This window comes from Acomys minous (genome assembly GCF_964271855.1).
Source record: "Acomys minous genome assembly, chromosome: 8".
Lineage (NCBI taxonomy): Eukaryota > Metazoa > Chordata > Mammalia > Rodentia > Muridae > Acomys > Acomys minous.
The window spans coordinates 14,012,437-14,036,330 of NC_140489.1; the positions used below are offsets into that span (position 1 = coordinate 14,012,437).

Below are 23,894 nucleotides of genomic sequence, written 5' to 3' on the forward strand. Positions count from 1 at the left end.
TGTTTTCAGCTGAATATGAATTAAGCATGCATTTTCTATTACAACAGGAAAAACTACAGCTATTTATGGAACTTTTTAAAAAAATGGGTCAAATACATTCAACACAGCTCTTTGAAACACTTTTTGTTTACCATAAGCCTCCCAATGGGCTCCTTGATTGTGTGAATAAGTATAGTGACATGAATCCAGAGATTCTGACCAGCAGAATAACTAAACAATGGTGTTCTGAGTATCTAAAACTGAAAACTTTAACAAAGAAAAGAGGAGGAGGAGGCAGAAGAAACAACAAAGGGGAGTTAGTGATGGCTTCGAGGTTAAGAGCACTGGTTGCTCTTCCAGAAGACCCAGGTTCAGTTCCCAGCAACCACATGGCAGCTCACAAAATCTTTAACAGCAGTTCCACGGGATCTGATGCCCAATTCTGGCCTTTTTAATCACCAGACACATGGTGCACAGGCATACCTGTAGGCAAAACACTCATAAACATAAAAATAATTAATGAAAAACAAACGAAACACAAGCAAACTATCCAGGACTTCTTTAAAGACAACTGAGATTATCAAGTATGGTACAGACTGAATCCAGACCTAGAACATTCCAAAAAATATAGTAAAGATTTCTTTTTTGGTTTTGTTTTGTTATTCAAAACGGAGTTTCTCTGTGTAGCCTTGGCTGTCCTGGAACTCACTCTGTAGACCAAGCTGGCCTTGAACTCATAGATACCCCTGCTTCCACTTCCAATGGCTGAGATTAACGGGGTGCACCATCAAGCCTGGCTATGGTAAATACTTTAAACTACTTTCATTTTTTATTAGACACGGGCATCACAACACTGCCCAGGCTAACTTCAAACTCCCAATCCTCCTGCTTCCATCTTCCAACTGATGGGACTGTCAAACAGTGCCATGTCCACCTTAGTCAGGGGAATTCTTCCCTAAAGTAATTCTCAGAAAAAAGAGCAGTGTTTCACAATTACTGGGACCAACTTTGAAATACTACACACACATTTAAAAAGTCGCTAATTTCGGGTGATATAGAGAGATGGCTCAGAGGTTAAGAGACTGGCTGTTCTTCCAAAGGTCCTGAGTTCAATTCCCAGCAACCAAACAGTGGTTCACAACCATCTATAATGAGATCTGGTCTCCTCTTCTGGCAAGCAGGTGTATATGTAAGCAAAATACTGTATACATAACAAATAAATAAATCTCTTAAAAAGTCACTAATTTCCACCCAGGTGTGGTGGTACACGTCTTTAATGCCAGCACTTTGGGGGGCAGAGGCAGGAGGATCTCTTTGAGTTCAAGGCCAACCTGGTCTAAAAAGTGAGTCTAGGACAGCCAGGGCTACACAGAGAAACCCTGTCTCAGGGGAAACACACACACATACACATACACACACACACATACATACACACTGAATCCACTTAGGTAAGGCCAATTGATGTAAGACAACAACTGGGTTCTGTGGTATCATCTTACCTTGCTTTCACTGATTTCTCTTATCCATTCTTTCACCAGGTTATTTAATTTTCCCAAAATTAAAATCCTGTTGATAAAGCAATTATCAAGTTATTTATTATTCACTAAAAAATAAGTTATAAATAAGAGGCTTACTAAATTTAACTTTTGTTCTTGTTTTTGAGACAAAGCCTTATTACATAGGCCAGGCTGGCCTAGAACTCACAATCCTCCCTCTTACCCCTAGGTGCTCAGGGCAATAGGCATGTGCTACAATACATATTAGATTTTATTTCTTATTTTATTTATTTGTTTGCTTGTTTACGGATCTGGTTTAACTGTGCAATCTAGGCTAGCCCTGTAATCAGAGAAATATGCCCATCTTTGCCTCCCCAGTGCTGGGATTAAAGGTGTGGGCCACCACATCCAACCTCAAAATTTTTATTTTTAAGTAATCAGAAACTTAACAGTGGTTATATATTAGCACTGGTACACTAGATAAAGCATTTCCTTTTCTGCTGGATTATAACTAAGAGCCACCAGAATTTTTTTTATTTATTTATTTATTTATTTATTTATTTATTTATTTATTTTGTGTAGGTGTTTTGCCCACATGTATGTCTGTGTACCACATGCATACCTTGTGCCTACAGAGGCCAGAAGTGGGCATTGGAGGCCCCAGAAACTGGAGTTAGAGATGTGTGAAAACTATCATGTGGGTACTAAAAGTTAAACCAAGTTCCTAAGAGCAGCCAGTATTTTTAACCTCTAAGCCACCTCCAGGTCCCATCAAAAAAGTTAAATTGATCTAAAGGTAGCTCAGTGGAAGAGCACCTACATGCCTACAATGTGCAATGTTTAAGCTCTAACCTAATACTTTTCTGCTCCTCACCCCAAAGAAACCATCATTAAAGAAACAGAATTCTCTACAGAACACACTTTTTTTTTTTCTGAGACAGGGTTTCTCTGTGTAGCCTTGGCTGTCCTGGACTCCCTTTGTAGGCCAGGCTGGCCTCAAACTCACAGCGATCCACCTGCCTCTGCCTCCCAAGTGCTGGGATTAAAGGCGTGTGCCACCACGCCTGGCCCTAGAAAACAAATTCTTGAAGTATCATTCTTATGTGAAACAAGCATATTGATTCAGAGTAACCTAACCTACTAAATGAGTGGAGAATGTCTCAAAATCCATTGAGTATAAACATCCTAAAGCTCATGCACACATCTCCTTACCTGCGCTGCAGTTCCTCTTCTTCTTCAAAAACCCCAAAGGGCTTCAAAGTCTCGATGAGTTTCTGTGTGAGTAGGCAGTCAGTCTCCTTGGGGGCTGCTAAGCTGATAGGAGAGGTAATGCCATAGTGCCTCTGTGGCGGCTGCGTTTGTTGTGATCCCTGCGTTGTAACTGGACTAAAAATGGAATTGGATAAACTTTCTTTACTGCCAAAAAAAAAAATCTACAACTTGAAACTAATCAACATGGCTGGACTAGGTACTCAAGTAAAATGCCCAAACTTGTACTTTCTTTTCAAATAGCAACAGGCTGGCCACCACTCTATCTACCCTCCTGCCTCAGCCCCAGAATGCTGAAACTACAGCCATCTATCACCATGCTCAGCTCCAAACTTTTACTTTCGAAGATATTTTGTGTCACAATTATATACATACATCCACACTTTGAAGTAAAATATATCAGTGTTATTTCTCCTCCTTCAGGAGCTCTAACGCCACTCATTGAAACACCAAAATAAGTGGAAGACCCCAGATCAACACACGGCATGTAATACAGAATGCACCTTTACAACTTTAACTTATTCTTTCTGTACTGTTATTTCTCTTTATTTTTTGTTTGTTTCTTTTTCAAGACAAGGTTTCTCTGTATAGCCTTGGCTATCCTAGAATCATAGACCAGGCTGGCCACCAACTCATAGAGATCCACCTGCCTCTGCTTCTCAGAATGCTGGGGTTAAAGTGGGATTAAAGGTGTGTACCATCACACCCGGTAGCACTGTTGTTTCTAAAGCTCTGATAAACACTGCAGGAAAAAGCAGATGTTTCCTCTGGGCATCTGATGTACAGTGACCCAGCACTCAGAAGGCAGAGATAATATTGTCAATACAGAACCTGGGCTATCTCAACAGAGTAAAAGCAAATGCTGGCTATGATATAAGACAGTCTAAATGAGACTCAACGGATGACGCTCTTGTGTAATGAGGCAAATAGCACAGACAAATGTCTATTATACATTAAGTGCCAGAATACTTTTTTTAAAAGATTTATTACATATATAATGTCCTGCTTGCATGTACACCTGAACACCAGAAGGCACCAGATCTCATTATACATGGTTATGAGCCACCGTGTGGTTGCTGGGAATTGAACTCAGGACCTCTGGAAGAAGCAGCCAGTGCTCTTAACCTCTGAGCCATCTCTCCAGCACAGTAAGGATACTTTTATGTACAGATCCACTGGGCTCCACTTTTGTCCTGTAAATACAACACAGAGGTAGGCATGCATGGAAGCCCATTCTGCCTGTTACTGATAGCCACTTGGCTCTATGTCTTCTCATCACTGTGCCCTCATCTACTAATATGTTGTGTCAGCTTTTATTCAGACTGAAGCCACATTTATTGAGTAACTAAGAATCTGACTTAGCTACTGCATCAGTGAGTTCCTCTGCAGTTTCTTCAACCTGTTCTTCTCAACTGTGAAGCCTGCTGGACTGCCAAAGCTAGGAATACACATGAACGGCAAGCAATTTTCTTTCTCTCTCTCTTTCTCTTTCTTCTTTCTTTCTCTTCTTTCTTTGTTTTTGAGATCAGATCTCTCTATGTAGCCCTGGCTATCCTGGAGTAGCTTTGTAGACCAGGCTGGCCTCAAACTCAAGAGATCTGCCTGCCTCTGCCACCAAGTGCTGGGATTACAGGCGTGTACCATGGTGCCCAGCTCACCAAGCATTTTTCTTTTTTAAATATTTTTAAAAGATTTTATTTATTTATTTATTGTATATGAGCACTCCATTTGCATGTACACCTGTATGCCAGAGGAGGGCATTAGATCACATTACAGTTGGTCATGAGTCACCATGTGGTTGCCAGGAATTGAACTTAGGATGACCTCTAGAAGAGCAGACAGTGCTCTTAAACGCTAAGCCATCTCTCCAGCCCAGCAAGCGTGCTTTCTTTCTTTCTTCTGTTTTTGTTGTTGTGTTTGTTTTTCAAGACAGGGTTTCCCTGTGTAGGCTCTTGGCTGTCCTGGACTCTCTGCAGACTAGGCTGGCCTTGAACTCACAAAGATCCACCTGCCTCTGCCTCCAAGCAGTTTAGCATTTTAAAGTTAAAAAAAAAACTAAAGACTTTATTTTTCAGAATTATACAAAATCTACAACTAAGGTATAGTTAATCTGACTGAATTCATGTCTTAAGCACTACATATTTTCATTACTCAAACAGTTATCAAATTGAAACTGGTATGAAAAAGGTAGCCCTTGAAACCGCACAGCTAAGCCAGGAGTGGCTGTACACACCTGTACTCAAGCACTCAGGAAACAGACAGGATGATGAGCTGCAGACAGGCTAAGGTAGCTCTTAGTAAAGTGCTTTCACCGCCCTCCCTTACACACTGACCAATGGCCCAGCACAACTGATCTACTTGATAGTCAACCCTCCAACTGAGATTTTCCAGCTACAGTCTTCCATGACTGTGCCAGTATGTGTGATCATAAATAACATTTGCTGTTTCAGTTTTGTTTAGACAAGAGTTTGTCATGTAGCCCATGCTAAGCTGTAACTTGTGAATGTTAGGATGACAATGTGCACCATGCCCAGCTCACATAAAAGGTTTAACTTTCAAGTAAAGGTAGAAACAAAGCCAAGTCTAAGCTAAGTCTGTTTACCAAGTCTAAGTCTGTTCAGTACAAAGCTTTCACAAGTGCACGCTGAAATCTTGTTTTAGTGACTTTCAAGCACAGTCCAGCTCTGCCTGTGTTGTATAAGACAAATACTGCTCCTCTGCTTTTTTCACCTTGGCTGTTAGAAATTCCTTACCCATCAATTGAGTTTGGATTACTAGCAAAATGTGAACCACTCATTGTGACTTTTCCAAGTCTCATCATTCCTGCTCCCAACCCTCCGCAAATCTTCAGGTTTCTTACTATCAGACATATAACACACAAAAGCTTGGAATGTTCCTATCAAGGTCACCTTTCCAGTGTCAGGAGACAGGTTCAGATTTATAAATCCACACAAAGCTCTTTAATCTAGATCAAGGCATGGTAGCACACATCTATAATCTCAGAATAAAGGAAAAGGCAGGAAGATCAAGGATTCAAGGCTATTCCTCCATTAAATAAGGCCAGCCTGGGCTACAAAAAAACATGTCTCAAAAAATAAAATAAAAAGGGGTAAAAATAGTTGTTCACCCTAATTTTTGGGGAAAAATTACTATGTCCACATTAGTCTCTATGATAAAATGATGGAAAGATAAACAATATGCAGAGTTTTTCTTCTCTAATTTAATTCAACTCAAAATGTAGCCATCTACGCCGGGTGTGGTGGCTCATGCTGAGAAATCCTGTCTGGGGGTGGGGGGAGTAGTCATCTAGCTACTGTTTCATCTAACTGCATGATATGGTAATATGCCCACTGTAATCCCAGCACTCCAGAACTGAGCAGAAGTTCGCAAACCAGTACACAGAGCAGTGGCAGAAACAAAGAGACACTTCAGAGTAAACAAAGTAAGCACTCCCAAAAGCTGTGTGACTCGTACCCCTTAGAGAACGTATAAGCATGGAGAGTGGATGGTGTGGATGGTGTTGTGTGTGTATGTGTTGTGTAGGTGCACACTCTCTTGTTAAATAAAAACAAACACTATGGTGCCTGTTTTGAGCATCCAAAATGCCCCAGGAAGAAACACTTGTATTTTAAACAGAAAGCTCATTTGACAATAGTAATTAAATACAGAGTAATAAGCCTGAGGATGTAAGCTCACAGACAGAACACTTGCTAAGGATGCAGGAGACACTGGGTACAAAGGAAAGAAAGCATAAGGAACAAAAATATAAATAAAAATTAAAAAAAAAATAAATCAGGTAAAGTGCTAAAAGCAATTTAAGATATCTTTTTGCTACTGTTCAGTTTCTAACAAAACAAAAATATACACCTCAATTTTGGAGAAAATGAACAAAAGCCCTAAAAATGAAGACTATAATCTAGTTCCACACCATAGATAACCCTGAGTTATGCACAGCAGTCTCTCTTCCATCCCTGAAAATATCAGGCCACCATCTACCATCTTCCAGAACACTTAACAGCAGGTTTGACGTTTTGCTTTACCAGACATTCATTACTTTGTTGGGCCCAGTGATGCATATCATATGCCTATAGCCCTAACCCTTTGGGGTGCAGGCAGAAAGATCAACAGTTCAAGGTTATCCCCAGCTACTTGTAACTTCAAGGTCAGCCTGACTATATCAAACTCTGACTCTAAAACATAAAAGATAAAGTCTATTCAACCTAAGTGGTCCCTAGCATCACCTGAGGCCCGCAACAACAGAACATGGTATAGAACCTGAGACAGAGAGCCAATATAAAGACTTCATCCTTTGAAGTTTATTTTCCTTAGGTATTTGTCACAGACAGAAAACTAACCCAGCATTGTGACTATGAAAATGTAGACTGCAATCCTAGCACTGAAGAGACAAGAGGCAGGAAGATAGCACCAAGCTGAAGGCCAGCCTGGTCTACACGGAAAAGTGTAGTGTGGCACTATTCACCAAACTTCAAAAGCAGACACCAACTATTTTTAAAGATTGATTGATTGATTGATTGATTGATTGTTTATTTATTTATACAATACTATGCCTGCATGTCAGCCAGCAGGCCAGAAGAGGGAACTAGATCTCATTATAGATGGTTGTGAACCACCATGTGGTTGCTTGAATTGAACTCAGGACCTCTGGAAGAACAGGCAGTGCTCTTAACTTCTGAGCCATCTCTCCAGGCCCCAGACACCAACTTTGTAAAGGCATTTATGCCTAACAATTTCAGCTCTAGCCATCCATCAAAAGCTGAAAGTTCTGACAGTGGACAATACATTTTTTTTAATTTATTCACTTTACATGCCGACTGTAGCCCCCTTCCCCAACTCCTCCCGGTCCCACCCTCCCTCCTTCCTCACCCCTCCCCAAGTCCTCAGAACAGGGGAGTCCATCTGACCCCAGCCTATCAAGTCTCATCTGGACTGCCTGAATCCTCTTCCTCTGTGGCCTGGCAAGGCTGACCCGACAGGGGGAAGTTATCAATGAGTGGACAACAGAGTCCATGTCAGAGGCAGCCCCTACTCCTTATATTATGGGACCCACAAGGAGACTGTGCTGCCTATCAACTACATCTGAGCAAGGGGTCTAGGTCCTCTCCATGCATGGCCCTTGGTTGGTGCATCAGTGTCTGCAGGTCCCCCGGACCCAAATTTGTTGGCTCTGTTATTGTTCTTGTGGAACTCCTGTCCCTTCAGATCCTTCTATCCCAACTCTTCCATAAGCCTCCCTGCGCTCTGCCCTAAAGTTTGGCTGTGAGTCAACATCAGTTTCAATGTCCTCCTGGGTGGAGTCTTTCAGAGGACCTTTATGGTGGCTTTTCAACCACTTCCAGTGTCTGTTCTATTTGCCCTTCTGAATGAGAATTAAGCATTCTCCCTAGGGTCCTTCTTGTTATTTAGCTTCTTTGGGTCTGTGTATTGTACTGTGGTTATCCTGTGGTATACGGCTAATATCTGCTTATAAGTGAGTATATACATACCATGCATGTCTTTCTGGGTCTGGGTTACCTCACTCAGGATCATCTTTTCTAGTTCTATCCATTGGCCTGCGAATTTCAAGATTTGTTTTTAATAGCTGAGTAGTATTCCATTGTGTAAATGTACACTTTTTTTTCTTAAAGCAAGGTAGACCAGACTGACCTAATCTACAACACATTTTTAAACATAGAAATATCACATAGCAAGTTGAGGATGGTGACTCTGGGCTTAGAATTCTAGCACTCTGCAATGCTAAGACAGAATGACCATGAGTTTGGAGCCCTGCTGTGCTACAGAGAAGCTATCTTGTGGGTAGAGAAACAGTACCTAACATTCTGAGTTTCCAACCTGAATGTCCAACGTACGTCCTCAAGTTCCTATACAAAATACAATTGAAGGAACACAGAGTACTCTAGGGCTACTCCAGATGGAGTGTGTTCGACATCTACTCCTTTCCGTATCTACTCCTTTCATTTTTAGTTATTCCTTTTGATGCTCTAACATTCTAAAATCTCACCCTTCAGGCTGGAGAGATGGCTCAGAGGTTAAGAGCACTGGCTGTTCTTCCAAAGGTCCTAAGTTCAATTCCCAGCAACACATGACGGTTCACAATCATCTATAATGAGATCTGGTGCCCTTTTCTGGCCTGCAGGCAGTACATGCAGGCAGAACACAGTATACATAATAAAAATAAATCTTTAAAAAATAAAATAAGCGGCTTTAATCCCAGCACTTGGGAAGCAGAGGCAGGCGGATCGCTGTGAGTTCAAGGCCAACCTGGTCTACAAAGCAAGTCCAGGATAGTCAAGGCTACACAGAGAAACCCTGTCTCAAAAATACTACTACTACTACTACTACTACTACTAATAATAATAATAATAATAATAATAATAATAATAATAATACACATATACAAATAAGATATCTAAGACTGTTCATTAGAGCCCTATATGCAACACCACAGAACAGTCATCACTGGAAAACTGTTTAATTACAGTAAAGGCTTAGGAAATAATATGCCACATACAAATATAATAGAATTTGTGGAGTAGCATTTAAAAATGTCCATGATGGCAGGTGAAAAGGTTGTACAATCACAATAACAGCATTTATTGAAATCTCTATCTACATAGTGAGTCAAAGCACTTTACATAGCTACCAACTATCTTAACTCTACTACTACAAATAAAGACAAACAACTTCCTAAGTTCATGGGTCTCCATGTACTCTACCCTTGTACCCTAATGTTTCAAAAAAGCAAAGCATGATGGAATGTACCATAATTCTAGCTACTTTAGACATTAAGTGTGAAGTAAGAGCTTAAGACAGTAGAGGGTATGGGAAGTGGCACAAACTACAATCCTGATCCTTGGGAGGCCAAGGCAGGAGGACCTGGAGTTGAGGGCCAACCTAGACTACAGAGTAAGACCCTATTTTAAAAGCAAAACAAAATATCTCAGAAAGCAAAGGCCACTTGCCAGCAAGCCTGACCACCTGACCACAGGAGGACCCTAAACCAACTCCCACAATCCCTACAACTCCCACAACTCCCAAGTTGTTCACAAAAGCTATGTGATATACACATGTTTCTACAAACATATAAATCCAATTTTAAAACGTTTTAATTGAGCCAACAAGGTGGATCAGTAAGTAAAGGCACTTGCTGACAAGCTTGACCACATGACTATACTCTCCAGAAGCCACATGGTCGGAAAGAAACAACTCTCACAAGTTGTCCTTGGACTTCCATTTGCACATTGTGGCATGAACAACAGCCCCCTCCCCCAAAACACACACACACACACACACACACACACACACACACACACACACAAATAAATGTAAAAAAGTGACTTTCAGGGCTGGAGAGATGGCTCAGTGGTTAAGAGCACTGTCTACTCTTCCAGAGGTCATGAGATCGATTAAGGACAACCACATGGTGGCTCACAACCATCTATAATGTGATCTGATGCCCTCTTCTGGCCTACAGGTATACATGCAAATAGAGCATTCATATACAATAAATAAATAAAATCTAAAAAAAAAAATTAAAAGGGGATGGAGAGATGGCTTAGAGGGTAAGAGCACTGACTGCTCTTCCAAAGGTCATGAGTTCAATTCCCAGCAACCACATGTTGGCTCACAACCATCTATAACAAAATCTGTATACATAATAAATAAATAAATCTTTAAAAAAATAAAAAGAATAAAAAAAATTTTAAATGTTGCCAGGCAGTGGTGGCACACACCTTTAATCCCAGGATTTGGGAGGTAGAGGCAGGCAGATTGCTGTGAGTTTGAGGCCAGCCTGGTCCAGGACAGTCAAGGCTATGAAGAGAGACTCTGTCTCAGAAAAAAAAAATTTTTTTAAAGTGACTTTCAGGCCAGCCAGAGCTATATGAGATCTGGTCAACACCCCAAGAAAAATAACTGATAACAACCACGACCACCACCATAACAACAACAAAGAGAATGGCCATGCAGAAGGGAAAGGAATGGAGGAGGCAGCAGATGACACACAAAGGACATGTCTGCAGTAGTGTTTTACCAAATAGGTAACTGTTACCAGACAATTTATACAAAGTGATTCTACTGAGGAATCCCTGACTCTGAATGCTGAAAATATGGAATAAGTTGTGATCCTTCCATCAATAGATCCACTGTCTAAAATTTTATAGCAACTATCCAATCAAAAACACCCCATCATTGCTATGTTAAAACTGAAGCGTACCTTGCTGGCTATTCTTTGAAAGCAACCAAATATGCTACAATAACTTACCAAAAACAATTCCTATGTATTTAAACATCGTTTAAGCAGTTAAAAAAATCTGGGCAGAAAAATAAGGAATACCTCAAAGGTACTGTAATATGCATTTAATAATTCTGGGGACTGGAGAAAAGGCTCAGCAGTTAAGAGTACTTAACTATCAGAGCTAAGGTCCCAGAGGTACCCATATTGGATGGCTCACTCCCACCTCTAACTCCCGCTGGGGGATCAAAAGTCCTCTTCTAGCCTCCATGGTCACATTTACGCACACTTCCCATACAGAGACAGTAATTAACAATAATAAAATTATTATTTTAAGCATTAATTCTAAGCCAGGTATAGTGGCTTATCCTGTAATCTGAGCACTCACAAGGCTGAGGCAGAAAGATTTACAAGAATTTGAGGCCAGGCTAGGCCACATACTGAGTGCCAGGCTTTCACAAGAAGTTTAACATTTAACAATAACTTAACAATTGGGGGGGGCAGGGTAGAATTAACCTCAAATTCTATGCCTAAAACCAGTAAAAAGTTATCACTTATTCTATGTTAGTTATACTAAAGCTATTTAGAACACAGCTACTTTTCCTTTTCAAACTCAGGCTGGCTTGAATACTCAATCCTCTTGCCTCAGCCTATTAGCTGTTGGGACTACAAACAGGAGAGCATGCCTGGCTACAACATGACAAATTTATGAAAAGGTGGGCCATCCATCCAGTATTTAGTAAGCAGCACTCAAACAAATGATGTAAAGGTTTTACCCAAGGGAAATAAACAGTATTATGAAGCCCAAGACCAAACTTGACAATTCACGGTTGACTGTGAAGGCTAAGAATGTATGTTGTTCAGTCAAAGGCTAGGTCACTTTCCTTTTCTTCCTAAGATTGTTTTTTTTTTTTTTAATAAAGAGGTATTTATTTAATCATACATGCGTTTTGCCTATGTGTATGCATGTGCACCGTGTGTGGCCTAGGGTGTTGAATACTCCACAACTGGAGTTCCAAATGGTTTTGAGCTGCCATGTGGGTGCTGGGAACTGAACCTGGGTCCTCCTCAAGAGCAGTTAAGTGCTCTTAACTGCTGAGCCAACTCACTAACCCCTAAAGGTGTTTCTAACTGTCCCTTTGCTACAGACTCAAAAGCAGGGGCGGGGGGAGCGCAGCAGGGGGCACGGGACACAGGGACATGGACACAGACTTTCCTGTATCTACTTCCCCAGGGCAACTTGAAAGTGAATGGAACCTAGAAAACTTAAGAGTGCATTAGAAAAGCCAAAGATACATTCAATAAACAGTACTGAATATAAACTCCAAGCAGTATAATTTAAATGTTTCTTGCAGTGACTTATGCCTGTAATCCCAGTACTGGGAGGCTTTGGCAAAAGAATCAGGAGTTTAAGGCCAGCTTGGGCTACATGAACACTACTGTCAAAAAAGCATTAAAATGCAGGTTGCAGGAACTGAACTTGGATGTACTTTATCTGCAGTCATCTCACTCACCAAAAACTAATTTTTAAAACATATGGACAATTTTGGAATAGTGGTACATATATGTAATCTCAGCAAGGGAAAGAATAAGACATACAAGAAAAATACCAGTTTGCAGCCAGTCTGCAATGCAATGCATAACAAACCCCTATCTCAACCAACTTAACACACACACACCCTGGGAAATCAAACATGGTTCCCAACACAAGATGGAGTGCAATACTATAATGAGAATACAGTATGGAATCAGGAGTCATTTATGTACCAACCTACAAATCAGGAACTTTACAATTATTATTACATCAGACTGGCAAGATAGTTCAATAGGTAAAGGCACCTGTCACCAAGGCCTGATAACCACAGACACAAGTTCTTCTCTGACCTTCACATACTCACTGTGGCATACACTCATTACTCACACACATGCACACAACAGTCAATCCACACATATACACACAAGCAAACAATATTTAAAAAACTATCACAGCCTACTTTTGACCATTAATTTAACCAATTTTAAGGGGAATTATCTTAGGTTTCTATCAGCTGTTATAAAACACCATGACCAAGCCAGGCTTCATGGCCTGCATGGCTTTAAACCCAGCACTCCGGGAGGTAAAGGCAGGAGGATCAATGTGAGTTAGAGGCCAACCTGGTCTACAAAACAAGTCCAAGACAGCCAAAGCTACACGGAGAAACCCTATCTCAAAAAACAAGCCTTTAATCCCAGCACTCAGGAGGCAGAGGCAGGTGGATCACTGTGAGCTGGAAGCCAGTCTGGTCCAGGACAGCCAAGGCTACACAAAGAAACCCTGTCTCAAAAAACAAACAAAACAACACACCATGACCAAAAATAACTTGGAAGAAGAAGGGGTTTATTTCAGCTTACAGTTTAGACTCCATCATGAAGTCAGGACAGGAGCACAAGCAGGAGCCTGAAATCAGGTATTGAAGCAGAGGCCATGGAGAAACACTGTTCACTGCCTGCTCAGTCTGCAGTCTTACACACCCCAGGACCACCCACCCAGGTATGGTACCACTCCCAGTAGGCTGGGCCCTCCCATATCAATCACTTATCAAGAAAAGGCCCTACAGACTTGCCTACAGGCAATCTGACTCATTTGCTCAATTGAAGATGTTTTTCCCTCATAACTTCAGCTTGTGTCAAATGGACAAAAGAACTAACTAGGACAGAAACAAATGCAGCCTATGTCACTGCTCTGTACATTATAAGCCGATATTGTACAATTAGTTAAAAGCTGTTGTGAACACTGAATATACAAAATTAAAGACACTGTTTGCAGCCAGCCTGGTCTACAAAGCAAGTCCAGTACAGTAAAGGCTACACAGAAACCCTGTCTCAAAAAACCAAAAACAATTAAAGGCACAAAGAAATAAGTAGTAGCTAAGTGCCCAAATTATCTTGTTTTCATGGAAAGTAGTTTTTTAAACTTGCCTAGAGACAAATGAAGGTTAAATTTAAGTGTACTGCTAACATAAAGTTGACTTACCAAGTATGAAATGTTCTACTAGCTGGGCTTGGTGGCATTCGCCTTTCATCCCAGCACTAGGGAGACAGAGGCAGCCGGATCTCTGTGAGTTCAAGGCTAGCCTAGTCTACAAGTGAGTCCAGGACAGCCAAGGCTACATTGAGAAACCTTGTCACAAGAAAGAAAAAGAAATGTTCTGCTGAACCAAAAAATTAAATGTCAAACCAGAAGATATTTTTGCCTCAAGTAAAAACAATGAAGGTGTTCAGGTACTAGGAATCAAACACACTCATAAATATGCTTATAGAAGACAGCACTCCAAAGACCATAAACAGCATTTACTGAGCAGCAAGCAATTCACTCACATTAACTTTGACACACACACAATGAAGATCTGAATGAATGAAACCCTGTCTGGAGGGGAAAAAAAGACTGAGACAAGAGGAGCACAAGTTAGAGCAACTGTTTCAAAGAAAAGAAAAGAAAAGAAAAGAAAAGAAAATGAAAGAAAGAGGAAAAAGGAGAAGAAAGGAAGGAAGGAAGAAGGGGAAGCTTATTAAGATGGGGCAAACTGGGTATGGTGGTGTACTACTCCCTTGTAATCCCTGAACTCAGAAGGCAGAGGCAGGCTGATCTCTTTGAGTTCAAGGCCAGCCAACTAGCCAGCATCTCAAAACAAATAAACAAACAAACAAGAGGAAAAGAAAAACAGGACTCTCTGACCTGGGAAAAGGTGGGGGTGGGGGCAGGGAATGGGATATGATAGAGGACAAGAGATGAAGAAGGGGTGAGTGAATGTGACAGAAGTACATCATATACATGTATGAAAATGTCACAATGAAACCTACTATTCTGTAACGATATTGTATGCTACTAAGAGATAAATTGCTGTCTGCTGTATTGAGACAGGGTCTTACTTATATGTAGCTTAAATTGCACTCAAGCCAGCAGAGGCAGATGGATCACTGAGTTTGAGACCAGCCTGGTCTACAAAGTGAGTCCAGGACAAGACTACAGAGAAACCCTGTCTCAAAAACAAAATAAGAGGGCCTGGAGAGATGGCTCAGTGGTTAAAGAGCACCATCTGCTCTTCCAGAGGTCCTGAGTTCAATTCCCAGCAACCACATGGTGGCTCACAACCATCTATCATGAGATCTGGTGCCTTCTTCTGGTATGCAAGTGTACATGCAGGCAGATCACTGTATATGTAATAAATAAATCTTTAAAAAACAAAATAAAACAAAACAAAATTGCACTCAAGCCTGAAACCCTCTCTCCTCCACTTCCAGTGCTGAGATTATAGGTGTGCATCTCCCTGTGCACTTCTAGAAGTGCGGCACCATGGACTCCTAAGCCTCATGCTGCATTCCTCACCTGTCTCCACACCATCGGTCCAAATGTCAAGAGCAAAACCAACAGAATTCTTAACTCTGTTAAAAGGACCTCTGTGATGATGGCGCAGGACCTTCCCTCCTGCACCAGCAGACCACACTAAGCCATACACACATTGTGTCCCCAGTAGGACCCAGCTCAGCCTTTTACTCCAGGCCAAGTTCTCCCATTCTCTTCATGGTAAGAGAACTACTGTCTTCTAAATTCTCACTAAATAGCTCTTCCAACAACTTCAACAACATTCTGAGAGGGTGGCATGGATGCTACATCACTGATACTGGTACAAATGATTTGCCCACTAGCATATGGCAGGAATAGAATAAAACGCCCATAATGATAATGTACTTTGCATTAATGCAGTGGTTCTTAAACCAACCAACTATTCACCTCAGGGTACATGTGGAAATCTAAAGACATGGATGTGTTTGCCACGATGAGAAGTTACTGGGGTAAACCACTGGCATCTACCAAGCTGGTCAGATAGACTATTTTTTTTTTCAAGGCAGGGTTTCTCTGTGTAGCTTTGGCTGTCCTGGACTTGCTTTGTAGACCAGGCTGGCCTTGAATTCACTCACAGAGATCTGCCTGCCTCTGCCTCCCGGAGTGCTGGAATTACAGGTGTTCGCCACCCAGCCAGAGGTACTATTAAATACCCTGGAAGACATTGGAAGGCCTCCCTGAAAAGACTTAGAGACTTGATTGTCAACAACACTTAGGTGAAGGACTCTTAGTAGACTTCCAGAACCTTCAAGTGTTTTTAAAAAGCTTTTGTTTTCTCTGTAACTTTTCAAAGTTTCACCACTATGGTAATCAAAAACTACCACCACTCTCCAAATTATATATGCAATTATACACCAATTTTAGACAAAACATACAGCCGTGAGCACAATGCTTTGCAGTGATTCAATACATTCTGACCATTCGTGTGAGGTGTCGATGATTCAGCCACAACTTACATGTCCAAATTTGACAGGCAAAGCAAAAACCACACTGGATATCTAGGAAATCACAATTCAACAAATCAAAGGCAAGAAATCAATGGCAAGTGACACCAACACACACACACACACACACACACACACACACACACACACACACAGACAAAACAGGGCATGCCATGGAGAAGTGACCTTAGCAGCCCTCCCTCAGAAAAAATTAATGAGCAGGAAGACCTTCCTCCTGAGTTAGGCAGTCTTTGGTTTCCCTGTATTGTTTAAGAATGCCGGCACATCCCAGGCAGTGGTGGCGCACTCCAATACCAGCACTTGGGAGGCAGAGGCAGGTGATCTCCATGAGTTCCAGGACAGCCAGAACTGTTACACAGAGAAACCCTGATTCCAGAAAAAAAAAAAAAAGAGTACCAGTACACTCTGGGTTAAGATAGGACAGCTTGCTGGAAATTGGCTGTAGAGTTCAAATCCCATGAAAAACACCAAAAAGCGATCATCTGCATGTCAATCTGTCTTGGCACCTTCATTTTATACATCTAAAATAAATCGTAAAGATTGAAGCACTTAATGTAACTAGAAATTTCTGTAACCTCGAAATGCCCGTGTGTCTTTTGTGCCAACCCACTTTTCAGAAGTGTGCAGAAATACAAACGCTATGGAATCACACACAGTCCGTCCAACCTTCACTCCCAGACACAAGTTACTTAACATAGTTTCTAACCCGAAGTCTCCGCTTTAGGGCTTGCATCTTTTTTTTTTTTAAACCACTGATGTATCAGAAAGAACCGTCAGTAGGAGCAGACAGGGTTATCACGTGATAACACCCCACTCACTCACGTTTATCTGAATCCCACTGAAAAAGACTCAACATCTTAGCCGGGCATGGTGGCGCACGCCTTTAATCCCAGCACTCAGGAGGCAGAGGCAGGCGGATCGCTGTGAGTTCAAGGCCAACCTAGTCTACAGAGTGAGTCCAGGACAGCCAAGGCGACATAGAGAAACCCTGTCTCGAAAAACAAAACAAAACAAAACAAAACAAAAGACCAAACATCTTTACAGACTGTTCTTGTGCTTCTTTACCCTAGTTCCATTAAGACTGAGTCAACGGGAAATTTGTGAGTTTGACATCTATGTACTGGAGTTAATTAAGCCTAACAAATGTTATTACAGAAATACCCTGACACGCCTCTGAAGAAAACATCAGGGCTGAGTGAGGCTAGAGTTTGAGAACGTGAAATCCATTTTTAAATTATTAAATACAATCCGAGAGATGTCCTATTGAGGCTCGGTCCAAATTAACTGCCTCGCCTGTTATGGAAGAAAAGCAGTTGCACAACCTAAGCCGTTTACATCAAGGTATGGAAGCCCCCAAGCCCTCTTCTCCTTTTCAATCCCAACAATAGGCTTCCAAATCTTAATGAGGAAAAAGTGGGAGAGGAGGAAATTTAAGTTAAAAAAGGAATCACGGTAAAGCGCGGTAAGGAGACCACGGAAGCCTCAAAACCTTCACTCGGAATCACAACATGAGTGACCCCAGGGCTGGCGGGATCAGGAAGTGCGCCGAGGCCAGGTTGCCTAGTCACAACAAAGCAGGCAAGGCGACGCCCGCAAGCCCGGCTTCCGAGAGCAGCCCCCGGCGACCCCCAAGCACGGCCCGCGTTCGGCCCTGGCTCCTCACCCGCTCCGTGGAGGGAAGCGGAAGTCAGAGACTCAGGGGCCGGACGGCGCCATGGTAAAAAGGGGACGGGAACCAGCCGGAGACGCTGCCCGTCAGTCCGCACCGGGAGCCGAGCTGCTTAGGGACCGTGCGGGGACCACGTCCAAAGAGCCGGAAGCCGTGGCCCGGGCCGCCCGTGCGCCTCCCCTCCCCCTCCGCCACCCCCGGGGCCCGGCCGGCGTGCGCCTCACTCAGCACGCTAATCACTTACAACGGCATCGTCTCTGGCGCCGGCACCGCCCAGTCACTTCCCCCCCGCGACCGCCGCCACCGCTGCCGCCCTGGGCATGATCCACCGAGGCGGGAGGGACGGGGGCCTGCCTCAGCCCCAGGACCAACCCAGTCCCGCACCCACGCCCCGCCGCTTTAAGCGCTTCTCCTCCTTCCCCTTCGTCCTAACATGGCGCCCGAGCGCTACCACAGCAACGTTCTAGAACCGCTGACGCCGCCACGCACACAGAGCGCGCGCTTGCGCGTTCGCCGCACGACGCCGCACGGCCTGGCGGGAGATGTAGTTCGTGAGGTGGGCCAAGGCTGTCCCCGGTGAGCTCATGCATTCGTGATGCTCTGTGGGATTGGTGCGCGAGGCTACGAGCGACAGGCAGTAGTTCCTTGGCGTGGCGACACTGTCGTGGCGGATGAGAATGACGCGGCCGGGACAAGATTGAGAAGGGGGCGCGGCCCAAGCAGGCGCCACGTGCAGTGCAGTCTAGGCACAAGGGATGCCCAGGACCGTGGGGTGTTCCTTGCCAGCTAGCCCCACCGCTTCCTGGGAGCACAGCCTACATAGCGTTGCGAGGACTTAAATGCATTAGTGCCAAGCACAGAGTCTGACCCAGAAGTGTGGCTGTGGATTCCCTCCCCTGACGATGGCTCTGCATCTTTGTTGCCCAGATGCCTAATGAGCAAATGTACAGGACAGGGGATTCTAGACCGAGGCTATAACCTCGATAACCATTAGGATTTTGGTGGGGCTTCCCTCCCTCCCCGCCCCCCGCCCCCTGGGACAGGATTTCTCTGTGTAGCCTTGACTGTCCTGGACTCGCTTTATAGACCTGGCTTGCCTTGAACTCACAGCGATCAGCCTGCCTCTGCCTTCTGAGTGCTGGGATTAAAGGGGTGTGCCACCACTGCCCAGCGCGGTTTGTTTTTATTTTTAGTTGAATTTGGTTTGTGTTTTTATAAGACAGGGTCTCTTGTAGCTGGCTAGCCCTTAGTTTCTGATCCTTCTGGCTGCTGGTCCTGAGTTTTGGGATTACAAGTGTGCACCGCCACTATTGGTTTTATGTGATGGATTGGGATAACTTCTGGGTGTGAACATTCGCACCCAGGCCTTGCCTCTTACGAGTTAATTCAGTTGGACAGGTCAAGGTCCTAATCACGGAGCCACCCTCAGGAAGGAGGAACCATGCCTAATATAATGGGTTCATTTTAAAAATGATTTTGCCAGCGCTGTTACACACACCTGTAATCCCAGCAGAAGCAGGGGCAGGCGGTTCTCTGTGAATTTGAGCCCAGCCTGGTCTACAAAGCGAGTCCAAGAGAGCCAAGGCTACACAGAGAAACCCTGTCTGGAAAAAACAAAAATAAGTAAATAAATTGAAAGGACCAGACAAACTCCATTTTGAAAAAGAAACTCCGTTTTGTGTTAAACCTAGCCAAGGGCTGAACTCAGATTCCAGAAAAACCACAAACTAAACAGAAAAATATTCCCTAGGAACACAATCAGCTAGCTCCCCTCGGGAAAGTCCAAATACACTCTCTGCTGCTCAAGCTGACCAACAGGTGGTCTGGCACATAACAACAACCAATTAGGAGAAGCCAGGCCAAAGTTCCTAATGCCCCATGACTGCTTCAATCAGTCTTTTCTATAGGTCAACTTGCCCCTACACCTATTACCCAACCAGGAAACGCCAGCTTGTAACTCCCTGCCTGCAGCTTTTCTGCCCAAGTGACATCAATCATACACTTTAAAGCCTATTTCTTTGTCCAAAACCTATAAAAACCCTCTCAATTGAGACTCGGGGGCACTTCCCTGCATCTGCTGTGTCAATGCATGAAAGGGGTGGTCCGGGGTCGAATCTGCAGTAAAGACTTCCTTGTCGTTACATTTGGACTCGGCTCTTAGGTGGTCTGTTGGGGGAGTCTCAAAATTTTGGGCATAACATATGGTGGTGCGTTGGCGGGGGAATCCCCCGCGACCCCCAAGACCTCTGACCCAATAGGAGTCTAAGCCAACCAGCGGTTAAGTGTTGTGTTTGCTGTTGTTTGTCTGGCTCTCAGTCTTACTTTCACTTTGTGATCTTGAGACAATTGTGTACAGGTAGTGATCAAGTCGGCTGAGTGGACTCGTCACAGGGCCGAGAGCACAGGATAGTCTGGAAGACGTTCCAGATTCCGTGGGTGAGGACAGAGTGGCCCTTTGTGAAGAACCTAAGGAGGGTCATGTGTAGGGGACAAGGCGGTCACTCCCGCAGCCGGTGTGGGTCGGTGTCCTAGTTTTGGTTTTGCTTCCGATTGGGTCTTGGGAGCGCAGTTTCCGTCACTCTTGTCTTTGTCTGATGTTTGCGTCTTTCTGTTCCTCTTTATCTGACTGAGACTTGGACGGACGATGGGACAGACTACCTCCACCCCTCTAGATTTAATAACAGACTGACAACCCCCTTTTCCCTCATGACAGACAATTTTAAGAAAATTTGTTTAATTGTTTAAATATTATTTTATGTTTTATATTCGGGGGGGCGGGGCAAACTTCATCTGGTGGCTATTAGTTCTCATTTCAAAGATAATCAAGAAAAAAGAAACAGCAAAAACTGATAAACTAGCTCTGTCCTTGGAGCCAGGCTGGGAGTCTCCTGCCTGGATCAAACTGGCAGGAAGCCCAGGGCTTCCTGAACTCCTAATGATGTGCTCTGAACTCCAGCAAGCCCAGAAGCCTCAACATGCTGAGTTCAGGGTCTCTACCCCCAACAGGAAGAAATAGGTGGCTGAGCAGTGGGAGCTACTGGGGTGGGTCTTTTCGGGGACTGGGTGGTAAGCAGTGACCAAATGAAGCCACTGGTAAGGTCCTTTTCAGTCCTAGTCACTCCTTTGACTCCTTGGCGATGGGTTCTGCACAACTTTCACTACGGGGGCTGTGCATTTTTAACAGGGGCTTGTGTGCAGAAACATCCTAGGCAGGGTGTCAAACTTAGATAGCCCTAGCTTCTCTATTCTCTTCCACAGGTTCTGCCTTTACCATTTAACATTTAGGTGTAAGATCCTTTTAAAATTATGCTATAAAATTTATGAGAACTGTAATATACTAACCAGACAGGCAGCAAGATGCTCCTCCTTTGAAACTACAGCTAGGGGAAAAAAAATTAAAGAAGACTTTCATCTATTTTACTACATGTTTGTTTCTGATTGGCTTTAAAGGTATAAATTACTGTGTTCTGTATATCTTGGTTATAAATTATTGGTTATGGTTGAAAATCTTTAACATCTGTGACAAATAGTTAAGCTTGTAATTTAAGACTGATGCCATTCTAAACAGCAAATGAAATGAAACAGATCTCCAACAGTACTAGACTTATAAAAGATAAAATGTAAAACAATGTTTCTTTAATGAAGATATTGAAGGCAGGGGCATAGTGGTGCACTCCTTTAATCCCAGCCCTCCTGAGGCAGACACAGGCAGATCGCTATGAGTTCGAAGCCAGCCTGGTCCACACAGCGAGTCCAGGACTGCCAAGACTAAACAGAGAAACCCTGTCTCAAAACACCCTCCCCAAATATATTGAAACTGGGTCTCCAGCATATATCTGTAAACTTTTTATCTAAGGATTTATAATTTGCTTACTGACTGTGATGTTTAAAATTTATGTTCGAACTCTTGTTTAAAATATATAAGCGCTATATTGCAGATTTTTAAAATGAATGATTCGAAAGATACCTTTAATTTTGAGATATATTAATTTTAAAGATATTCAATTGTTTACATTGTGAAAAATCTGGTTTTGACTTTTAAAAATTATGGTTATACTCTATGACTTCACTCTTAAACAAATGTAAAAAGAATCATTTGTATTAATTATGTTACAGTCAATACAGAGTATTAGTGACCTAAAGGAAACTTCTGTAAATTATAAGTTAGATATGCTAGTAACACTGATGAATTTTCAGAAATTTGTTATATTCTTTTTTAAAATTGTATTTATGTAGTTCATTCAGATTACATCTCAATTGTTGAAAACCATTATATTTTATAATGACATGCCATATGGGAGTCAGAAAAGTTTCCAGCCCCTATATTTAGAGATCTTGATGCTGAAGTAAAGGAGTTTCAATTTAATGGTTGTCATTTTATTATTAACTGTTAAAAATGACTGAGAAGTGCAGATTATCAGTTGGCTTATGAATGATTGTATTCTTAAAATATCTTTGACTGTGCTTATGATCATGAGTGATCGCCAGGATGGGATTTATTTGGCCTCCTATGTTTGTCTCAAAATTAAGCAGAGGTAAATAACTAAATTATCACATATAACTAGGAGATACAATTTGGTGGGTCAGCTGTCAGTTAAGGAAGGTTATATTTTGATTACAGCATACTATGTATCAACTCCTTTAATGTATTGTATATAATTCTTAAAGATGGCATGTGACTTCTCAAGGTCTTATTGTGCATCCCATTATTATAGATGGGGATTGTAAGGAGGAAATCAAAATCAAGCTGTGTGTAAAGCAGGAGATGCAAATTAATGCATGGGATAGAATTGCTCAGCTGCTACTGTTTCCTTACATTAAAGGCAAAGCTGCTCAAGTAGAAAGAGCAGGTACATTTGGGAGTACAGGAAAATGTGTGTTCTGGAAAACAATGGTATATATTCACTTATAAGAGGACATTAGCCTTATCCTCTGAGAGATGTCCTCTGAGGGACTCCACCCAGAGGGGCTTTGGGACAGATACTGGGAGTCATTGCCAGACTCTGGGCAAAGAGCTGTGAGTTGTATGGAAGAATTGAGAGATGGAAGAAAAGCACATGGCTGGTATGGATGGAGATTTGGCCCAAATGAAGAACATTAGCAAGTATTTGGGATTATGGATTGGAGGTAGCTTGATAGAAATTATTAGAAGCAGATGATGCCATTGGATTGGGGCAGGGATCCAATACCTGCCCCACTATGGGAAGTAGTTTAGGAAATTAATATCTGCCCTGCCCCAGGTTAACTAAGACTATTTTATTATTATTATTTTTATTTTTTATTTATTTATTTATTTATTTATTTATTTATTTTGCTTTTTGAGACAAGGTTTCTCTGAGTAGCCTTGTCTGTCCTAGACTTGCTTTGTAGACCAGGCTGGTCTCGAACTCACAGTGATTTGCCTGCCTCTGCCTCCTGAGTGCTGGGATTAAAGGTGTGCGCCACCAGGCCTGGCTACCTAAGGTGTCTGTGTCTTGACTGATTGCTAGCCAGTTAGAAAATACTGCCGTAATAAGAATTATAGGCCTAATAATAAACATTCTTAAGCTGTACTGGTACTTTAACTGCAACAGGTATGTAAAGTTAATAGCTACTGTCACAAACTGTTTAGGGTAATCACAACTAATGCTTTTATTAGGTGCTAGTTCAGTTTTCTAAATTAATCAGTCAATGTAAACAATCTAGATATGCTAAAAATAGATAAACTATCCTATAGGCAGACACTTATCTGCAGATTATAGGTCATGACATCCAGTCTTATGTTTGTAGGCTGTAGTTTACAGCTAAAGACAGACAAAGATTCAGTTCAGATATGCTGACCCTCAAGCTTGTCAGAGATCTGATGAATATGACATTAAATATATTTAAATAATTAGGACAG

At 42.5% G+C, this 23,894-nt stretch overlaps 1 protein-coding gene and 1 long non-coding RNA gene across 5 annotated transcripts in view; one reads left to right on the forward strand and one right to left on the reverse strand.

Annotated features, from left to right (window-relative positions):
* Positions 1-18,502, reverse strand: part of PAPOLA (poly(A) polymerase alpha) — a 58,438-nt gene extending 39,936 nt beyond the window's left edge. For 2 of the 4 annotated variants that reach the window (XM_084792656.1, XM_084792654.1), the window contains exons 1-3: positions 18,258-18,502; positions 2,688-2,861; positions 1,479-1,545 (exon numbers count right to left, since the gene is read on the reverse strand). In XM_084792656.1, the coding sequence (XP_084648782.1) occupies positions 1,479-1,545; positions 2,688-2,861; positions 18,258-18,265 (249 nt within the window). In that variant the 5' untranslated portion in view covers positions 18,266-18,502. The remainder of the gene's footprint in view (positions 1-1,478; positions 1,546-2,687; positions 2,862-18,257) is intronic. The other 2 variants (XM_084792655.1, XM_084792653.1) reach the window with 1 other exon arrangement.
* LOC311603655 lies at positions 2,872-16,689 on the forward strand. Its single transcript, XR_014781203.1, has 3 exons — positions 2,872-4,320; positions 9,046-14,605; positions 16,652-16,689. It is a non-coding gene; the product is annotated as an uncharacterized lncRNA (long non-coding RNA).
* Positions 18,503-23,894: the final 5,392 nt, after the last annotated feature.